The following is a 22,336-nucleotide window of genomic DNA, read 5'->3' as shown; positions in this document are numbered from 1 at the left end:
TCTTTTGTAAGAGGGAATATTTCATAATCCACAGTGCATGATATCATCAACGGATTCAGAGAATTTGAAGAAATTAAAGAAATCTGAAGAATATTAAAAACAAATAATTTTCTGTCAGGGAAATTCCTGAATGCCTTCAGAAATCTCCATCTGTGAACTCAGTTGTGCCAGTGCCACCAACATATACAGGTTAAATCTCTATCAGGGAAAGAAGAAGCCACACGTGAATATAATCCAGAAATGATTTTGTCCTCTCTGGGCTAAAGATCATTTAAAATGAGCTGAGGCAAAAAGGAAAACTGTTCTATGGCTTTTGGAAAAGCTGGACACTGTGTCTTCCAGACTAAAGAGAAGAAGGACCATCCGGATTGTTACCAGCACTCACAATCCTGCATCTATGATGATGCTTATGGAATTGACAGCTCGTGCACCTGGAAAGGCACTATCAGGTTTTGGAGTAAAGCATGCTCCTATCCAGATGACGATGCTAAACTCCACATTGCATCTATTACAACACCATGGCTTCTTACTAGTAGTAGCAGTAGTAGAAGTAGCAAGAACTACATTTCGAAACCCAAGAAAGCACAAAACACTACACAGTAAGCGGCTGTTTTGTGTAACTGCAACGCTGCAAGGTGAGATTGCAGTTTTTGAGAATTAAAACAAGCATAAATCACCTGCTGCAACATCAAATATGTGACCAAGGGTAGAAAACAACTATTCCAACCTGCCATATTATTTATAGCTTCAAGTATTTTATTAAGAATCATTTCAACCCCACAGGACGCCTGATAGCTTGAAGTCATGTGAGCCCAAGTAAATGGTCATGCCCATAGCCTTTGTTTCTTCAGGTTACATACAAGTATTACTTCGGCAGAGGTGTGTGACGCATCAGTTCAAAAGTGAGATATGAGAGGGCGACTGTCACTCCCAACTCATCATTTTTCATCATCATCATCATCATCAACAACAATGAAACTAGAAAGTTTCATTGTTTAATGAAAAACAGTTCTTCCCTCACCCCAACCCACAGTTTTAAGTGGCTAAACCTAACCAGCAAGTGAAAGTGAAACCAAGAAGAACATACAAACATCCCAAGGAGACGTTGACCACCGTTTCCTGACTGATAAACCTGTGACACATGTTCCTGCCACCCCTCCAACATCCTGAACTTTGTGTTTTTTGCATCAAGCCACTTGTCCCAAAGCACACCTTTGTGCATAAAGGTGAAACCAAGGGACAAGCTGACAAAACTATGGAATTTGACACACTGGAATGGAAAAGCATTGATCTGTTTTATGCGTGTAACTACAGCGGTCCCTCGTTTATCGCGGGAGTTACGTTCTAAAAATAACCCGCGATAGGTGAAATCCGCGAAGTAGCCAACTTTATTTTTTTACAATAATTACAGATATTTTAAGGCTGTAAAACCCCTCACTACACACTTTATACACTTTTCTCAGACAGACATGAACATTTTCACACGTTTCTCTCTTGTTTAAACACTCTCGAAGTTCAAGCCTTCGAAGAAAAGTCCAGTATTATAGAATGAAACCAAAGGCACCCGCGGTTGCTTTTGACGGTGCAAAACGTTTCGTCGACATTGTTGTGTTTGTTGGGGAGAAAACTTACAAACAGTGCAGCACTCCAGAGTCACACTGCTAGCAATCGAACATTTCTGTAAATTTGACAAGCTGAACGCATTCTGTACTGTACAGGAGACACGGCACGAGATTGACTGATAATTGTCTGCAGCCGATCAGGACACAGAACACAATGCGCTGTAAAACAAACAAACAAAAAAAAAACATGCAAAATTGCACACCAAAAAAATCTGCGAAACAGCGAGACCGTGAAAGGTGAACCGCGTTATAGCGAGGGACCACTGATATTTAAAGAGAGGGATATCGATTGTGGTGCATTTGAAAAAGTCTGGTGTAACGTTAGAAGAAGAAGAAAGAAAGTGTACTTTATTGAGCCCCGTGGGGAAATTCCTCTCTGCATTTAACCTATTCACTCAGTGAAGCAGTGGGCAGCCATTGGGGAGCAGTGTGTAGGGACGGTACCTTGCTCAGGGGTACCTCAGGGTAGCTGTTCAGGGGAATCGAACCCCCGACCTTCCGATCATGGGGCCACCACTCTACCTACTGAGCTATCCCTGCCCCAAGCTATCTCTGCCCCAGCATGGGAAAAAAGCATGGGAAATTTCAAAAAGATCTGGAAAAAAGCAGTGGGTGGTTGCGCAAAGCAGATGGGACAAAAGTGCCTTCTTCTTGTAGGGCTGTATGTCCTGCTACACTGGAGAAACTCCTGAGCAATATTCCGGGTACACGCAACAGGAAAAGAAAAAAAAAAAAAAGCACAAAAGTTGAGCATCCGCGGAGTTGCTTCAAGTTTCAGTGCAAGGCATCACTGGACATCCCCCAGTTTCTATAACCGAAGACGTCAGAAGTGTTCTATGAAGGTGTTTGTGACTGATCTCTGTGTGTGGGTTCAGTACAGCCACACAGAGAAGACAGTCGCAAAATAGATATTATACTGGTGGCTCCCACAGCCAGCTTCCAAATAAGTGGATTGAAAAATCCCCTCCCAAAAATGACAGAAGACTTTAACCTTATTCAAACCTTATTCGAATCAGGTGGGGATATTTTCCTAAGTTGTCCTTCCTCATATGGAAACACTTTGGCTTGGAGACCATAAGACACACATGACACAAACTCACTAGCGGTGAAAGCACTGGACTCTGTACTAAGGATCTAGTTAAGGACTGGCTAATGTTGAAATGCTCAGGGCTGTATTGCGTGTTTTTTCTAGAAGGGTGCCTGTGTGTACAAGCCAAGTGTTTAAAATCATAACGGAAACCATCTTCACAGATATTTAAATTCCATTTTCACACCTATGCCCCATAGCCAGTTTACACACAACAAGATTATCTGCTTGTTGCACCACTCACTATTCATCGAGTATCTTTACTTGTATGAAAGTGGCGTGGTGTGAGAAGTGTTGAACCCATAAACACCTTCAACAATATCAAGTCTTTTTAGATCACTTTCTCTCTTTAGTATTGTTGAGTGTTGTCACTGGGAGAACTGGCCTGTATTTGTTTTTGGTTAAGCTTGTGGAGCATGTTGAATTCATTAGGGGGATAAATGCTACTGCTTCCTTCTCTCCTGCTTGTTAAGACTTGTAATTCCCATTTACGCTGGGAATAAATATAGATGAAGGTGATTCCAGCTCTGTTGAAATATATGCTTTAATATTTCTGATTTGTGCAAAAAATGCCTTTCCCCCCAGTTTTCCACATCAACTGAAATCAATTAAAGTGCATTTTTTCAGAATTTCCAACAGATCTGCATACGTATTTGGGTTATGTAATAACAACAGTTTAAAAAGTTAAAATGCGCTTCATTGGAACCGGAAGAGGTTGCGGCTTTACCAGATTTGATTGACACTGGTGTCTCCTAGGCAACATAAGGAAACAACACATGAGATTCATATCATCAAAGCTCTGAAATGCTGATTGATTAATGGAAATTCAGACATTTTCTTTCCCTTCTGCATATCTTAAACCCGTAAAGAAGCTCAGACTGAAAACCACAAATCTGCCAGGTCAAACAGTCACTATTATGGTTATAACTTTGGATGATGTGTTCATAGGGCAAAAAAATATATAACTTAGGTTTGCCACCACATCCTTGTATGGGACATTTCCTTTTATGGCTGAAGGAAGCCTACATATAATGTGGTTTGTGAGGGAGTTGAGGAAATCCAAAGCTTGTTGCAGTGGGTGGTGTGAGTCAAAACCTTACCTGAATCTCGAGCTCAGAGATCTGTTGCTGGAGTTCAGCCATAGCAGCAATGTTGTCAGCTTCCCTCAGCCTCACTGCCATTACTTCTTCCTTGCTCTGCAGAAAACAAACCAGAAGAACTCTCAGGCGACAACCTCTCTAAGAAATCAATTCTTTTTTTTTTTTTTTACTTTACAGATTTAAACCACAATAGCGCTGCAACGGTTTGCCCCAGAAGTGCAAAGTGTGGAGCGCAGCAGCAGTTTGTACCTTGCATTCAATCTCAGCTTGTCTCCTCTTGATTTCTTGCAGTTGCACGTTTAGATCTTTGTTTTGTGTTGTCAGTTTCTGCACGCGCTCCTGCAGAGAGCGACTCTCCTGCTCCGCTCGACGCAGCTGGTTGTTGTGAATCTGATTCTGAATAAGCACATTTAAAAAACAAAAAGCAAAAGCGGATTATTTCACATTATTGACTGATAGGTTCAGGATAAAGAAACTGAAACCTAATGTGACTTTCAGCACTACTTCGCTGTTCCAGTTTCTGTGTTGCATACAAAGATAAATGCTGCCCCCTGAAGGCTGCTTTGTGAAATACAGGGAGGGAATTCCCTTATTTTCCAGCATATTTACTACTTATCACACTTAATGTGCATTCACTTTTCTTACTGATGTTTTCATATTATAATGTACATTTAATTGTCTGTAATTAACTGCACTGCAAGTACATAAAAACTCTGAAAACAAAAGTTCTCTTCCACTGCATACTACTGCCAAGTACTACTGTATATAGTATTCTATTTTTATTCTATTCTGTACAGTTGTGTACTGTATTTATTCTTATTTTATTTTATTCTAATTGTCCTTCATAACTTTTGCACTGTCCACTTCCTGCTGTGACAAAACAAATTTCCCACGTGTGGGACTAATAAAGGTCATCTTATCTTATCTTATCTTATGCAGTATACAGTATGAACTGTACCTCTGGATTGAGAAAGATATCTGAATCTGAATTAGTTTCTGATGGTGTTTTCCTAATTTTATTATTTCTATTTGACATATATTTGTGAACATGTGATGAGGAATTTGAATAATGCTTTTAAAGATCTGGATCAGGTTATAATCCAGATAACAAACCAAATCATAAATTATATTAGTGCTGTTAGACCGATTCAACCTCTGACCTGTGTCTCCAGCTCCAACATCCTTTGCCGCATCTCTCGAAGCTCTGCCTGAGCCTCGGCCTCACGTAGCCTGACGCTCATCAACTCGTCCTGCAGCTCGCTCATGGTGTTCTTCTTAGGACTGTCCTTCCAGCGGCTAGCGGTGCGTGCCAAGTGACGCTGGAGAGGGCGGGGACAGTCAGTCCTTACCAAATAAACACTTGACTTTTACCATTTGTGTGTCATACTAGATCTGTGCTCTGTAACTAGCAGGATTTACAGGGTACCTGCAAAGTTCTCTTAACCTCCTAGGACCTGGCGTCCACATATGTGGACATCACATTTTGGGTTATTTAGACCAAAATACTCAATTTTGCTCTACAAGGGCCTGATATCCACTTACGAGGACATTATACTGCTACTGTTCTATCAAAATTTTAAACGAATATCCTCATATGTGCATCTCATTTTTCTTAAAAACAAAAATAAGGTAAAAAAAAAAAAAAAAAAAAAAAAAATCGGGTAATTCTTTGTTTTTACATTCATCAGGCCCCAATATGCCCAAATATCAAAGAGAAATTAAAAATGCATGCTGTGGAAGAGTTCGGGTCTTAGGAGGTTAATACGACTTTAAATGGAAATACACATTAAAAGGGAAAATGTACCCTCTTCAAATAAACACACAGATGTATCTAATGTTTTTCAATAAATGTGAGAAGAAAACAAAAATATTATTTTTATTCTAAATGATAAGCCATTGTTCAAGGTTTGAAACAGCTCCTTAAACCAGCATCTTCACCTTTCTTTAAACTACAGCTGAGTTAACCAACCTATCTGTTCAAGTTTTCACATGTTTCATGCTTTCAATCAGCCTGAATGGATTAATTAAACGGCAATTAAGCCAAATCAAATGTTCTGATTTAAACCCGTTTCATCTTAAATAATTACTGTAGTCAAACTCATGAATCACTGTTTGAACACAAGGTTAATGTACTGTTAAAACTGCACAGCCTTAATTATGCAGTTGCATTTAAGTGTGCAGAGGGAGCATAAACAGAAGCACTGCATGTTGGGGTTTCTCACAATGGCATGACTAAAAGCAATCTAAATTTAGAATATTTAAATACTTTTTGAAAACCAAAATCCACTCTGATTTTAAACAGCGTAGTTTGGTGTGTGTGAGTGTGTGTACAACATTTGCATTATGATCTGTCGGGGTTTTGATCAGCCATTTCAAGTTGTCCTGCGTGCTGAAATGTTGGTGCTCACCTGCCAGTGGTCCTCCAGATCTCTAACCTGCTGTCTCAGCTCTTTCAGTCCAGTCAGCGCCTCCGCTTCCCTCAACTTCACCCCGATCAGCTCTTCTTGCAGCCGCGCCACATTGGTGTCATCTGGTAGCGATGTGTTCCTCTGGAAAAAGGTGGAAAAATAAAATTTTTCTTAAGCCTTTAAAAAAGAAATGACAGGGTAGGGCTAGATCACAGTCAGTGTTGGGCAAGTTACTTTGAAACAGTAATTCAATTATAGTTACTAGTTACTTCTTCAAAAAAGTAACTGAGTTAGTAACTGAGTTACAATATCCTAAAAGTAATTAATTACTTGAAAAGTAACTAGTGCGTTACTTTAAAAAAAAAGTTTAACCCTCTGGGGTCCAGGGTATAACTGGCCATTTTAACTACTTTTGATTTTCCCTCCACATTTTACCTTTAAAAACTATTTACTTTGCCTTGTTTGGTATCATCCTTTTCAGCACAACCTCACGTGTCTGAATTTACAGTCATGTTTTCATTTTGATATACTGTATTAACACAATTGATCTAAAATCAGAAAAAAACCATAAAATCAGAGTAGAAAAAGTTATATTTTTTACTGTAACAACCACAAACATCTTTAATGAATCATATTTCATAACTTTAAATGCAAATATAAATTGTCAATTTTAAAATCCTATGCACAAGTTTACTTTTACCCTTTTTTTAAATAACCATTTCAAACTATTTACAGAACAATCAGCTGTTCTGCATTCAATAAGATGCCACACAAATTATTTGTGCCACTCCAAATGATTTCTGTCCACTATAAAGGAGAACATCACAGCCTGATACCTGCAGGTCTGACAGCAGCAGGTGTATCACTGCTGTTCTACCTGGAGACAGCAGTCACCTTATTGTTCTGACACACAACACAAAACTATCCACAACACTACACACTAACTACACAAGACAACACATTAACTACACACTCCAAACACGCTAAACGTCACAAATCTCTCACATCTCAAAACTCGCTCTCTCTCTTTTTCTGCTCTCTCTCGCCGTCACTCCTAAAACTTCCGCTGTTTTTTTTTTGTTTTGGTCATAAGCAGAGAGTGCTTGCTAGCGCTGTCCTTAGACAGTAAACGTGACGAAACTATTGAGGAAAAAACGCCACGTATATATTGTTTATCATGACTCTGGTTTTACGTGGCCTATCGACACAATTTAAAAACTGGTATATATCACCTTGTTGCTTTGTCTTTAAGTGGTCATGTGATTAGCTTACCACGACTACTTTATTCTTCCTCAGTCAAACAGCAGCACTCATGCGATTGTTTTGCCCCCTTAGCTCCAGGTGTTGTGCAAAAGGTGATCGTGATTTTCGCGTCCGCGGGAGCGCGCGCAGCTGCTTAAAGCTGTAGCGCCCAGATTACTTACAGCTACTTCCGTGCAACTGATATAAGATGCGGTAAGCTGAACACAGCTTCAACCGTCTGTTTGTTGAAAAATAGTAACAGACCGCGTTTCCTTGTTAGTAACTGTAACGGCGTTGTAATGATAGGAATAGTAATTAGTTAGATTACTCGTTACTGAAAAAAGTAACGCCGTTAGTAACGCCGTCACTGATCACAGTAATACTCTGTGCCGGCTGAGGTTTCGGCAGTACAGTTCCACTGCAGTTGCATTAAAATGACAACTCACTTTTTCCATATCGAGAATCTTGTCTTGCATTTCCTTGAGTGCACACTGGGACTCTGCCTCCTTTAGTCGGGCCTGCACGAGCTCTCTCTCCAGCTGCAGGACGGACTCCTCAGAGAAGCGTGGGGGTCCCTTCTACAAAAAAAAAAAAAAAAAAAGAACAAGTGAGCGAGCAGAAAAAAAGCAGGAAGGACAGCAGACACAGCTGTATGCACTCACCTCAAACTAAATTCAATCTCCAGTAATGTCCACAATACTTACACTTATCCAAGTACTCTCAATTCCTCTTTACATTAATTTCAGCTGACATCAACCATTTTTCCTTTCACTTCCACATAAATAATTCATGAACAATCTTTGTGCAGCAAGACAGCAAATTATGTAAAACACAGAAAAGCCTGCACATTATCATGTGGAATCCAACCATTAATAATTAAGGAGATGTGTTGTGCAAGGTGAGGATTCAATGAACAGGGGGCCATGTGTGAAATCTACCAGCCTGAGATACAACCTGCTTACAAATTCATGAAAGCATTTCTGGGAATGCAGAAGAATATAAATTGAACTTTGTAGCAATCTGTGTCTCAAAATGAATTCATGCATGCCAAAACAGATCATTACCTAAAGTGAGAAAAGCCCTGCTCTGCCATTGCAGATGTCCCACCATGTATCCAAAATCAGGTGAAAACACATGTTTACAGGCCCAAAAGTAATCTGTAGCACACCTACTAATAATAAAATAGTCATCCTGAGGTTATACGTACTGCACATCACACACAGACCTGGGGAATACCCTAGTCTCAGTGTCACAGCTCCAGTCACACTCAGGTCAGCCAGATGAGCCAGTGCAACCTGCCTGCCTCAGACTGTCTGTGGCTCTTCTTACCCCTTGTGGCTGCTGCTGCTGGAGCTGCCTGATGGTTTTCTTGGCCTGCTCCAGCTGAGCACCGGCCTCCTCGCTCTGCTGTTTGACTGTAGCCAGCTCCCGTTTGACCAGGTAGTTTTCCTCTGCCTCTTGAGCTCGAGTCACTTGTCCCTTTGGACATAACCAACCGATGAGGGGTGGAGTGAGCACGACAAGAAGTGAAACGAAAGGACGGAATGGGTGGGCAAATCAGAGAAGATGAAGGATTGGGTTTTCTAAGGACATGCTTGTTTTTAACTCTAAGCAGCGGGTGATTTAGTTTTAATTCCTTAGATGTATTTAGCATCTTTTGTGATTCTCTTACTTTGTCTAACATGCCACCATGTGGTTTTTCATGCAGTTATTTAATGATATAATCAGCTGTCATAATCTGGTTTAGCACTGTCACTGCCCTTCACTTTGCTAATCATATGCATGCATTGTTAAAGAGAGACAAAAAGATGGAAGAAGGAAAGTCCAGCATAAGTTCTAAGGGTAAAAAGAAAATGAGGAGTATACCTGGATCAATCTATCTGCCAAGGAAGCGCTTTCCTACAAAACAGAAATATCAACAAGAGACAGCAGAGAGAGAGAGAGAATCCAGAGGACAGTTTAAAGCACACAAAAGAACAACTGATTCTTTAAAAGAAGAAGTGCAATGTTCATTTTCCCTCCAAAAATTTTTTGTTTACGCAATGAGGTAGAAAAGGAACATTGCAAAGCAGGTGTGGTGAAAAAGGTGCAAAAAATAAGCTGGTGACAGAGTGAAGAATTGGGCGGTGCAGATAACAAAGAGAGGTTTCAGACAGGAAAAAGCACAGGGCAGCCCGAGAGTGAAGTTTGCTACAATAGCAGCATGACGACAGTGTTAAAGAGCGGTGTTTTACTTAACAGAGGCGCTGGGGCTCTGTGGTTTATCCAAGCTTTTAGCGGTTTCAGTTAGTGGAGAGTTAAAAGATCCTGAGAGTTACGTGACGAGGAGCAGCAGCCTCGAGTTTGGTTTAAACTAACGGACTCGTTTCCGCCCTGCAGCCAAACACAGCGTAGCAGACACCCTTAATATCCTCAGACCTCATGCATGGTGCCTTTACCAGGCAGTAGAAGCGCCCATTCAGAGAGACCCAGTATTGTGCACAACGACACAAACAGTGCACCCTGACATGCAGTGCTTTGTATCGACGTCAAATATCAAGCAGCTCCGTTCACATTTGAAATGGGCTTCTCTGCTTCTGTTAGTGGGGTCAGCTGGGTTTTTAAATTCTCCACATGACCTAAAGTCCAAATCCATCAATGTTTCTGACTTTATCTACAATCAGAACATTCACCATGCCAGTCCATGATGGCGTACCAGCAACTTTCAACTAACACAGCCCAGTTAGTGAAAGACAAGACTCCGTCATTAGGAAATACACATGATATATGGACATAAACAGCAGAATGGGTTAATGTAAAGTTGATGAGGAGAGAGCAGTGTCTGACTGTGACAAACACTGATTCACTCACTTTCTCTAGTGTGTCTATCCTCTGCTTCAGAAGCCTGTTCTCTGTCCGCAACCTCTGAAAAATACAGAATTGCAAAAAGACATGAGAAAAAAAAATACTACAAATTGTTTACATGGGATGCTCTGGGACTTTAAAGTATGTCCACACACCTTTATCTCCACCTGTTCCTCCATCTCTTTTGTTTTGATTGTAGTGTACTCTTTTTCTAACCTTAAAAAAAAGCACAGAGCATCTGTTAAGACAAATCAAGTACAGAATGATTAGCCTGAAGTCGGCTAATACAAAAATAGCAGCCACGAATATTTAAAAAAAACAAAAAAAACCCACCTAAATTGCTATCATTTTTGAATTTCTATTTAATGTTGCATTAAAAGCATAAGACAGTGATTGTCTTTTAACAGTTTGTAACTTAAAATCATAACAGGGAGTTTCTAAAGTTAAGACATATGCTACTTTGTGTTATTTAGAGGGAAATGGAACAGTATTCACTTAATCTTTAAATTAATTTATTGCATTTTAATGGTGAGCTTTTATCTTTTTGAGAAGAGTTTGTTGGAAATGGATTTCCATGTATCAATAAAGGATACAATTCCCTTTCCTTTTGTCTCCTATATTTTATTGTTAACATTGCTTCTAAAAAAGATATACATTTCTTTAAAGAGACACCATTACAAATGGAAACTCTGGAAAACTCTGGATTTTCCCTGGCCCCTATACTTGACAGGTACACAGAACGTTTAAATATGTTGCTTCCTCCACTTGGAATGGGTATCAACTAAATCTTGTTTGGGGCAAATGATCCTCTTATAAATTAATTCTAAATTTTTCCAAAGTTTTGAATTTGCAGGATTCAAAAATTAGCAGTCAGTTTGCTGCAGCACTGACAAAAAATTTTCTGTCAAGTTATGCAACAGTTTAAAACCAAAAAAACCAAAAAGGGGGTTCAACTGTAAAAGAGGAACAATGAAAAAACAATCACAGCAAAAAACAAACAAAAAAATCTCTGAAAAAGGAAGTTATGAAATGCCTGCTGCGCTTACTTTTTCATCTTCTTGGCGTTGTATTTAACTTGATAAGCAGCCTGGATGACCTTATCTGGTCCACTGTCCAACTGGTGTGGGATGACCTTCTGAAAGTGCTGAAGCACATAAAGAAAGCGGGGATAAGTGTCACACCAGAATGCATGTTTTAGTCACAAGCTTCTCTGACCTCAAAGGACCGCACTAAACGTCAGCATGCCCACAAACTGGGACGAGTTGGGAGGTTGCACACTAACAGAGTGTGATGGAGGTTTCTCCCCTGGATGTGCTGCTGGTGATTCACCTGTAACATTCCCTCCATGTCGAGCTGAATGAGTTCCGCCTGGTTCATCTGTAGGATGGCGAGCCCCACGCGGAAAACAATCTCCAGGCCCTGAAGAAACAAACCCCCAGTAATGAGCATGAACTAATACTCAGTGTGTTGTCAAATTTATTTTACAGTGGACTGAGAATAAACAGCCTGAGTGATTGTGATTTAGAGAAAAAAAAAAGTCACACTGCTAAAGGTGACTGTAACTGTAGTGCTTAATTTTGTCCAACAGGTGGCACTAATGGATAACTTTTTTTGACAGCTGCCCTTACCTAACTATTCTTAAAGCTGTAGAATAAGTGTTCTGGCCTGAAATCATCTCTAAATAAATACTCTTGGCATTTAAGCAAGGACAGACTCTGTTTTTTGAGGGGGGGGGGGGCTATTAGTTCACAGTGACTTACAATAAGTGCAGCTTAAGATATAACCCCCAAACCCTTTTCAGATTAGACACTTTGATATAATGATGGCTCATTTCCAAGTAGACCTATTGCACTCATTTCCAGCTCAACGTTTTTATTCACAGGCTTTACTAGAGTAGCCTTGCATGAGTCACAGTTCAAAATCAATCCTGGGCCTTGGTGCACCCCCTCAGTTCATACACTGGCAGAAACCAGCAGTTTTAGTTCCTCTTTTAGATCGCAAAAACTACAAGCAAACAGAAGTTTAAAGAAAAAAGAAAACAGAAGAAGCCAGTGCTGTAAGAATGTGAACACAGGTGTAAATTGCAAGCTCAGTAAAGAGAATGACAGAAAGATAACATTTTCAACATACTGGTTCATACATTTTTACAGAGCTTATCATTCAGGCACAGTTTGCTTTAACTGACCTCACACATGAAGATGTCAAAGATCCTCGTGGCAACGGGCAAAGGGAAGGAGGTGAGGAAGATGGTGAGGAACCAAGAAGAGGCATACATGGAGGTATGAAAGCTCTGAGCTTGGAAATGTATATGAAGCTCTGGGAGTTGCTCCTATGAAAAAAATAACAATCAGACTCACTATTGTTGAAGCTTACATGTTGGCAAAGTGTTACTCCCCAAGCTATGAGGTGTCTACCTGGATCATGTACTCAAACTGATACATGCAGAGTCCCAGCTCAGCCATGCTGGGTTTGAAGAGTTCTCGTAATCTGTAGTCCTGCATCAGCTTCACAAACACGCAGAATGCTTCCTCTTCGGGCATCTAGAAAAATATTATGATAGTGATCAAATTACTAGCTGGAAGTTTGTGTTACAGTGTGTGTGAGAGGATGTGTGGAGAATACAATCATTACCTGCATGAGCAGCAGACCCACAATGAACGCACTTCCCTGACAATAGCCGACCTCACGGTCCACCAGAGAATATGCCTAAGGTAATAGAGATTATCTTTACAGGGAGTCTCACTGAAGATCAGATTTCTCTCTTTTTCTTTACTAAACCACCTTAAAACCAAATACCAGTTTTTGTTACTGGAACACAAGACTTATCGCTTTATCTGCATGCAAACAGGTTTCTTAGACACTACAGAAGACACACCTTCATGACATTGAAGAGCACTTCCTGACCCAAGCTGTCTTTCTCCTTGAAGAACTCATGTTCAGGATAAGTGCGAGCGATGTCTCTGCGTATGAGCTTCTCGCAGGGTGACGTCATCTTTAATAATTCTGAGTACTGATCCTTGATGGGCATATTCTGGGCATTACACAACAGCTGCCACACTATAGCTCGAAAATGATGAGGAATCCCTTTCCTAACAAGATCCTGTAGAGACAAAAAAGAGCAGATATTTTCTTGATGTTCTGAAAGTATTCTGCAGGGTGTAGGCTACAACTTTTTAAAATGAAAAACACAGTTTTGCTCTTCGTTCAAGTTTTATGATAGTGTCAGAAATAATATCCAGTCACACAAACGTGGCAGTGAATGCACATCAAATAACCATTCACCAGAAAATCATATTATTTAGAAGTTTAATTCCTCATTCCAAGAAACGTGGATCTATACCAGCAGGAGAGTATGCAATCATGTTTAGCCTTGTTCTCATCCACTCATGCAGGACTTGCACTACCTTGTTTGGGCCAGGTAAGTGTATGGATATTAGTTAAACAGGTAAAATAGTACCAACTTATAGCACCTTGTTTTTCCAATCCTTTTTTAACTTCTTTATGATCTGCACGGGGCAGGGATAGCTCAGTAGGTAGAGTGATTGCCCCATGATCGGAAGGTCGGGGGTTCGATTCCCCTGAACAGCTACCCTGAGGTACCCCTGAGCAAGGTACCGTCCCTACACACTGCTCCCCGGGCGCCCAATGGCTGCCCACTGCTTCACTGAGTGAATGGGTTAAATGCAGAGAGGAATTTCCCCACGAGGATCAATAAAGTAAACATTAAAATTATGTTTTTTGTGTGTGTCAAAAATCTTTTCATGGGAACTGCAGTCTAATAACGCAAATGTATCCGTTGCAGGTTAAAATAGTTAAAATCTTTAGTGCACAGGCCTGTCAGAGGGTCAGCTCAGGCTCATCAGGCCAATGAGTTTCTAATTCATTAGTGGCATTCGCGTACACAGGCATACACGTGGTAGTGTAAAAAAAAAAAAAAAACATAGTGTTGGTCACTAGTTGAAAATACCATGGAGAAAGAACAACAATGGTGAAAAGTAACCCAGTAATTTCTTTGCTTGGACCAACAAGATGAAACTGTGGACAGTTGGTATACAAAGAGTAAAAGTTCAAATAAATAGCATCACTGTGGATGTACCTTAAATAGTGTAGTCATGCAGCTAGAGCATGTAGCTGATGCTAATAAATAACTTTTTTTCCCTAAAAAGTCTGCACTTCTTCACTTTTTGTAATGTGAAAAAAAAAATTCATATTACATCTGCCGGAGTATAAGTGAAAAAAATACTAAGAGCTCCGCAACTCTATTCATTCATTTGAAACACCTTTATACCGCTGCACTGTATTAGCAGTGCAGAAAAATGATGACTTACTTATTTCCACTCAACTGGGAGGAATCCATATCAGTGCTGGTTTCCCCTTCAGTGGACACTTCGAACCACAAATGGATCGCAAAAGGTTGTTTTTTTTCCCCACAGTGAACAGTTTATCATAAAAACATCTCCCCAGAGAGGCAGTGGACTGGCTTCATGAGTTTAATGTTAGGGGAAAACATGACAATGTAAAATGAATCCATGGGAACCTAAATGCACATTTGGGATTCTTTTTTCAGCTCTGAATGTGAACGGCAGAAAGAAAAACACCAAACCCTTCCGTGGAGAAAAACATCAGAGACCTGCACCTGCATCTTAAACAGGATTAAACCATGGGTATGCCTCAATATTTCTTTTTCCACTTCAGCACTCTGTGCATCTTTTATAATAATACAGTTTCCACTGCCAAACATAATCTTGTCAGTGATACGTTTTGTAGAGTGATTTATTTCCATATACTACTGCTGATACAATTTGATTAAGCAATTTCCTGTGCTGACAGGGAACAGTCATTTTTCCTGCTATGCGGCCATGTGAGTGAGTGTGTGGTTGTGTATGTCTGTCTGTGTGCGGTGTCTGCATGCATCTGGTCAGTCCAGGGTGCATCTGGAGCAGAGGTCCACCCACACATGCTTTCAGCAGGGGACCCCTCTCCCCTCTTAGAGGTTAGATAAGACAAACCAAGCTTTGTTCTGGACTGAAACAATGCACCACAGTCTCAAACCTTGACTGTTGAACGAAAGCTGCCTTATGAGTCACAAGAACTACTCAAGAGCAGAGGGTCTTTGAACATTACATATGAAATACAAAGTATTAGAAAGACGAACGCATCAGGGATTTTGCTGACAAGTGCAGAAAAAATTTATGTTTCTTCCTTCGTGCAACAGAAACTGTGTTTCTTGTAAGCAGAGCGGAAGAAAACAGCAATTTGCGGAGGCCTCAGCAACTGTGATTAATATCCTAGGCTAGTTGCACCCATGCAATGATGACTACTTCTGTTAAATTACATAATAACACTGTGTATGTTCACAGCTCCTTCCCAGCACTTCCCCATTTAAACATCCAGCAACAAGAACAACAGAAACTCCGTCCCTACAGAAGACATTAGTCTTTTGCATGATTATTTTAATTAACAGAAACTTTACAGTAAAATATTTCTCTGTGTCAGTCATCTAAGTAACAAAAATAAATGGGCTTGAAGTCTCTATGGTTATAACAAACGTCTGACTGTAAATGCTGAGCACCTAGCTGTTCTGGCACAGCTACTGGTTGTCAGTTTTCCTAAATGACCCAAAGAAGGCTTCAGTTTGAGGAGAATTCAACAAAACTTCCATTAACAACAGTCAGTGCATAAAGATAAAAAGCAACAACTGTAGATCCCCAGTAACTTTCAAACTGTTGCAGGTGCACTGAGTCGTTTAACATCAGGACACATCAGGCTTTCTGCTGAGTCACCACTATCCCAGACTTGTGCCTACAATCAGGTGGTCCAACACACACCTGGCACAGTTTTACACAACAAACAACAATCACTGTGTATGTCCACAGTCTTTGTGGAGTTTAAATCAGACTGCCACTGCCACTGTCTGGGCACAGGATTATTACGGGGCTTAACAGAGTAACTGTAGAAACAAGCAAGCTAAAATTAGCGTCAAATATCTACGTCTGAAATAACAAGTTCAAGGGCAACACCACAGGGTCACTGAGGACAGAGATAGCGTTTAGTTATCACTGGACCAAGTATACAGTCACACGAACTGGGCCTTTGTAACATTTGAGCCAGGGAGATTCAAATAGCAGCAAAAAATTATAAATACAATTATAATAACAATAAAACTAATCAGCCATGATTTGAAATATGTTAAGTTAAACAATCTTAATGCAGAAGCAGCAGCATCATTGGACCCTTTTTTTGCAACCTAGAATAACTGTCATGGAGTTTTATTGTTTTTAAGTGTGAAGAGGTTTATACAGGTTTGAGACTAGGAGGAGACGCAAATCCCTTTGGTGTTTTGCGAGGAATGGCATCAAATTCTGCTAAATCAAATCTGCACAGCTATCTGTTTTGGTGACCCCGTGTGAGTAAAGGAGCAGCTGAGAGAAGGCTCTTTACCTCGTCTTCAAGGCGTCAAATGTCTATTTGTAAGCTAGTAAAACAGCCCAAGCTGAATAAGCTCTTAAGCAGGTCTGCACATGATCAACCGTCACCTCACAGGTAGTCATGTGCACAAGTCTCACCTTAAGCTGCTTCTCTTTCTTCTTGCGCACTTCCTCCCATTCATTGACAATTCGCCCCCACAAAATCCATGAGTCCTCCTCCAGGTGGGACAGGTTGGATGAGGCGGAGGAACTGGACACCAGGGATGAGCCACTGTTTCGCCTGGAGCCATTCATGGAGCGCAGCGACTTGCTGTCTGTCTCCAGTAGCCTTTAGAGAAGGTGAGAGGTGAGATATACTGTGAACATTTAAGAAACTGTGCAGAGACGCAACTACATTATACTGAGACTTTGTCAATGTCTGTCCATCAGACATCCCATTTACCAGGCAAAGTACAATTTCATATCTTCAGGGAAACCCAGACCATAGTGAGATCATTTCCCAAAACACTATGCAAATGCAAAACACAGTTTGAATGAAAGCTGTGTGGATATAGATAGAACTTTCAACTTGACAGGTGCATGAGATATTATATGAAAGCTAAAAACAAAACTAAAAAAAAAAAACCTAAAAAAAGAAGAAAGAGAAAGGACTGTAAAACTATAGCGAATGGAAATATTTACTTAGCTAGTTTAAATCTTATGCATTCTTTTGAGGATTATTATTTACACTAGTGTATCTAAACAGATACTGTTTTGACACATAATAACCGTCTTCCCTTTATTCAGATCTGGGTCAAAGGCCAGCGGTTGAGTAGAGATGCATAGACTTTCTTCTTTCTAGGGATGCAACAAGGCATTGAAAGCCTGTCTTCTTCTGGCTGGACGTGTCCCAAACACCCGAGTTAGGGGGAAATCCTATGCAGCTGGATCTTTTTGATGTGGACAAGCAGTGGCTCTACTTTGAGCCCCTCAACCTCTTTCTAAGGATGGACACTCTTTGGAGGAAGCTACTTCTGCAACTTCTACCCTCAGTCTAATTCTTCTAGCCCCTACCCACAGCTTGTGGCCACATAAGAGAATCAGGTAAATGCTATGACCTAACATTTATATTCTTTAACCATATGAGCCAAATCTCACAGGTTAATACTGAATCAGACTGAAAGTTGACCAAAAAAGGGTTTAAAACACTTCTGTTGAGTGAGAGAGAGAGAGAGAGATGACATTTATTTAAAATCTAATGGCTGCAACTGTAAGTGGTTGAAAATAAGCTGTAAAGGTCAGTAAAAATTTTTCTGACTCATTTTGTTAATATCATTCACTTCTTTCATATGTGCTCAGCATGTCAAGTAGCACAAAAAGCCTGTGTGCCACGTTTATCACCCACTTCATCAGCCTTATCAGTCTTTCACTCACAAAGTGACCCGATCAAAGATCAGCATGTGGAGAAAAAACGCAGTGACTCCCAACCTGCGTGGCACCGAAGAGCTTATGTCACACAAACAAAGGCTCAGACACCTGATCTCGGAAAAAGGACGGGGCCTCTCCAGTGGAGCCTGTGATGTCACTGAGTGCTCTACCAGAAAGGCTAGGGTTACAGCCAAATTTGGGATGTGTGGGAGGGAGTGAAACGGACGGCCCCGACAGAACAGCCTGCAAGAGAGCCTCTCTTTACTTGTATTCAGCTTTGACACCGAGCTAAAGAGAGAGCTAAAGTTTCACAGGAACTACCCGTTTTTCAAGCAATTCAGTCAAATGATCGAAAACAGTGACTCGGAAAAATTACAGTACGTGTTAAACATGAGCCTAAACATACTTACAGCTCTGCTAGTAACTCACTAACAGCCCAATACAAAACCAAAGCCTTCTGAATATAACAAACTTGTAGCTAATATTTTAGTGACAAAAACACATTCCAAATAAAGTGACAGGTGGGAAAAAAGTGCGTCATGCCCACAATTTTCAAGAAAATAAGTAATGAAATACTGCAAACTTACCAAGATAAACTCATGATGTACTCTACATTTCTCAGTTTTCTAAGAATTCAGGAATTCTGGCAAGTCTCATTAACAAATTGAAGGCAACAGTGCAGGATTTCCTCGACTGTGTAACACCACTGAACCAACGCTTCAGACTTTTATCTGCTCTGAAGGGTACAAAGGGCTCCCCAAACACACATGCACCTGATAAACAACTACAGGCCGCGTCACAGAATCTGTAACTAAGTCCTCCTGCCTGCCATTGCACCTATCTTATTAACACCTAAGTGACAAAATGACAAGATTTGTGTATTAGGGTTGCGTTAGGCTTTTGCGGCAAAATAAAGACAGTAAACAGGCATCGTGAAGTCAAGGAAGGGTCAAAGGTTAGACGAACTTGAGCTCTGTGATACAAAAAATGTTATTCAATAGATATGGATGTGGTTTGAGCTTTATAAAGCGCATTATGAAGATAATGTCTCTGATTATTTTTGATCTTGCCTAAACAAATGTCACTTGACATTATGGGGCAGGAGCTGTGGTAGGCGTTACCGATGAGTCAACGACCGCTGCATTCAACAGAGCTTTGCTGTGACACAGTCTGAGTGGCACACTTGGTTTCTATGCTGACACAGAGTGTACTATCCATGGGAGAGATCTACAGCAGGGAAAGAATTCACAAAGCTGGCTTTAGAGAATAGTTGCGTCATCCTCTAACAGTACTTTTATCTGACGTGAACAATGAGAACCTCGGGGACTGCACACTATAGTCTTCTCTCACTGATCCAATATTTAAATAAACCCATCCACAGCCAGACATGCTCTGTTGTGGCTTTGAGAGTCCTTATCAAATTCTGGATCTTGTTGCAAGAACCGTTTATCTGATCGAATCTAAATGAGGAACCACGACAGGAAAAAAAACACTCCCAAAGAGACCATAGTCTTCATTTTAATGTTTAATGGACATTGCTTCAGCCATGTGAGCTGTTTACTGTTTACCTAGCAGTACAGCGTGCACAAATATGGGTACAGTATGTGAGTCAACCAGAGGGAAAATTTCCATTCAGAGTCTATATGCAGGGAAACCTTCACCCCGGAAATATATTCCACACCCTGAAACAACAAAACGGTCAACAACAAACTAAGAAACTTTCGAGATGATCTGAATATAATTTTTGTGAGTTGTTTGGTGGGCTCAATCGAAGCTTTACCCAGTGAGCTGAGTCAAAATCAAGTACACGAATTAAAGCTTGCACTGTGAGGTTGGTTACGTTTCCATATAAAATGATGATGTAGAGAGAAAGAAGCAACAGACGGTCTCTTACTTTCTTCACTTCACTCTCTTTAGAACACATGGTGCCTGCACCATGAGAGCAAGCTGTTCTTTGCAAAGCAGTATGATACTATTCAAAGTAGACTGGAGCCTTTCCCAGGGGGAAGGGCAGGGCACGATCAGAATAGTTAAATATTTGATTACATTTAAGTTGAATATTTAGGCCCTAACAAACGTATCAGACCCAATCTTCTGATAATGTAGCTTCAGAGGAACAGTGTTTCGGCTTCTGGTGCAGCCAGCTGATATCCTGAAAAGACTTCTGGTAATGTTTACAGTTCTGACTATAAATAATAATAGGAACAATAACAATAACCTAATTAGATTAGATTAGATAAAACTTTATTAATCCCTCGGGTGGGTTCCTCTGGGAAATTCGGTAATTATCTTATATGGATAAGGGAAGGTTTCAATGCATTCCTCGTTTGTTCTCCCCATGTACCTTTAACCTCCCACCTTCAACCACCCCAAATTCCAAGAGTAAAAATGAAAATAGAAATCTTGCCTATTCCTAAAGAATCTTTATACTCATATTCAGATATCTATCAGCTATATTATATCAAAAGCAACACACCATTTTGCATTTATCGGAGAAGAAGGCATTATAAAGCACCTAAATGTTAACAGACTAGAACCTGACTAACTACTGAGTGTTAACTTTTATTCCATCAATACTTTACCCTCTTTCATCTAAAGGTGGCTAGTTTGCAATCTGAACATCACTAATGTGTTTCTGCATGTGTAGCAAAAGATAAATTTGTAGGATCTGCAAAATGATTCTGTGACGGTAATAAGAGAGGTGTGCACAACTGCCCAAATACAACATAATAAGACAAAGGTTTTGTGGATTTGAGATTTTCAATAAGGTTTAAATAATTAATATTCAACCACTCCACTATATGATTAATTTAGGTTATGACTTATCTTAGATAGTATTTGCACCAATAAGAATAAAGAATTTTTTCACTTGCAATTTTGAGTATATTATTGTAAACACCAGCAGAACAAAACCAGACCAGAAACAACTGTACTTCCTGAGGAAGTTCAACTTGTTTGGGGTGTACAGGAAGCTGATGCCCTACAACATTTGCACATTTCAGTGTGCCTGCTGCTGACAAGAACAAACTGCATAGAATAATGAGTTCCTTTTTACATCATCCATCATAACCTGCTTCCCATTTTTAAGCAGGAGCATGAGTATTCCCTCAATGCAATTGTCACAGTCTGAGTTTAGTCCATTAGCACTTACATTTAGAACATCATGAGCTAGACTGGGTCACATTGAGGTTCTATTCCATCAACTAGAGCTCTGAAATGTGGACCAAAAAGCTCATATTCATGTATATTCAGACTGAATAGTGGCATACAATACTGGTATTTTCTACTTAGCTGAGTACATGATCAGATGGTACTGAAAGCCATGTGTGATTTATCACACTATTAAAATAAACTGTGACCAGAACACAAAAAAAAATAATTTCATAGGTCATATTAAGCCGCAAGTTTCTCAGTCACGAGCTACTGGAAAATCCCTGAAGCTTAGTAAGACTTTCTGGTATATCTATTTAAGATAAATAAAATAACAATACTCAGTAAATGTGTTTCCAGTCAATGTTTCACTGTCTCCATGCAGCTATACCATAAATACATGATGACATGCACAACTAAATCCAAACAGTGTATGCTGACTCCGCGGTACTTTTTGCTTGTGTTGTTTCAACAAATCAACAAACCATCGTTCACAGGTGCAATCTGGGCTTGTACGTGGCCCGTTCTGGGTTAGAATGGGCATTTAACCGTACAGCTATGAAGTAATGTCATTAAAAAGCTCCAAAAAATAATACTGAAGTACCGGAGATGAACCATGACAGACAGACAGGCCTATGTCCACCTATGATACCCATGCTCAAGTGGTAAGCCTCACAGCCTGCCAGTTTAAAAAAAAAAGTCATTGCAATGCCGGTGATTTTCTTTTTGGCTCTGGCTAAAATAGCTTTGGGAAGGCTCCAATGAGGTTCTTGCCAGGTTTGCTTGCAGAGCACAGAAAGAAAGTGTATGGGCAAGCACTACGGAGAGTAAAAGAAGCAAAATATAAATGCTGGCACAGCTTTACACAAGGTAACCTTTCTCAAAACGCCATAAAATTAAATTCAGCATACTGTAAAGTGTATTATCAGACCCCTTTTAAATTTTAAATCACTTTGTGACTTTTGTTCTTGAACAGCACTATATGAAGGAATTTTATCTATTTACCCTATGCCTAATTTTAATACATATCAATATACTTATAATATAC

General features: G+C 40.1%; 1 protein-coding gene across 2 annotated transcripts in view; it reads right to left on the bottom strand.

The window, feature by feature from the left end:
• evi5b (ecotropic viral integration site 5b) overlaps positions 1-22,336 on the bottom strand; it is a 43,807-nt gene that overhangs the window by 13,871 nt on the left and 7,600 nt on the right. The window contains exons 3-18 of one of the 2 annotated variants that reach the window (XM_063465884.1): positions 16,870-17,059; positions 13,179-13,403; positions 12,935-13,009; positions 12,718-12,843; positions 12,489-12,632; positions 11,633-11,722; positions 11,350-11,447; positions 10,459-10,519; positions 10,310-10,363; positions 9,326-9,358; positions 8,789-8,938; positions 7,906-8,037; positions 6,218-6,358; positions 4,970-5,128; positions 4,059-4,205; positions 3,810-3,905 (exon numbers count right to left, since the gene is read on the bottom strand). In XM_063465884.1, coding sequence (XP_063321954.1) covers positions 3,810-3,905; positions 4,059-4,205; positions 4,970-5,128; positions 6,218-6,358; positions 7,906-8,037; positions 8,789-8,938; positions 9,326-9,358; positions 10,310-10,363; positions 10,459-10,519; positions 11,350-11,447; positions 11,633-11,722; positions 12,489-12,632; positions 12,718-12,843; positions 12,935-13,009; positions 13,179-13,403; positions 16,870-17,059 — 1,921 coding nt within the window. The remainder of the gene's footprint in view (positions 1-3,809; positions 3,906-4,058; positions 4,206-4,969; positions 5,129-6,217; positions 6,359-7,905; positions 8,038-8,788; positions 8,939-9,325; positions 9,359-10,309; positions 10,364-10,458; positions 10,520-11,349; positions 11,448-11,632; positions 11,723-12,488; positions 12,633-12,717; positions 12,844-12,934; positions 13,010-13,178; positions 13,404-16,869; positions 17,060-22,336) is intronic. The other variant, XM_063465885.1, reaches the window with a different exon arrangement.

This window comes from Pelmatolapia mariae, linkage group LG23 (assembly GCF_036321145.2).
Source record: "Pelmatolapia mariae isolate MD_Pm_ZW linkage group LG23, Pm_UMD_F_2, whole genome shotgun sequence".
NCBI classification, from domain to species: domain Eukaryota; kingdom Metazoa; phylum Chordata; class Actinopteri; order Cichliformes; family Cichlidae; genus Pelmatolapia; species Pelmatolapia mariae.
Note: the sequence above shows the minus strand (reverse complement) of the source record. Positions and strands in the feature narration are given on the sequence as shown.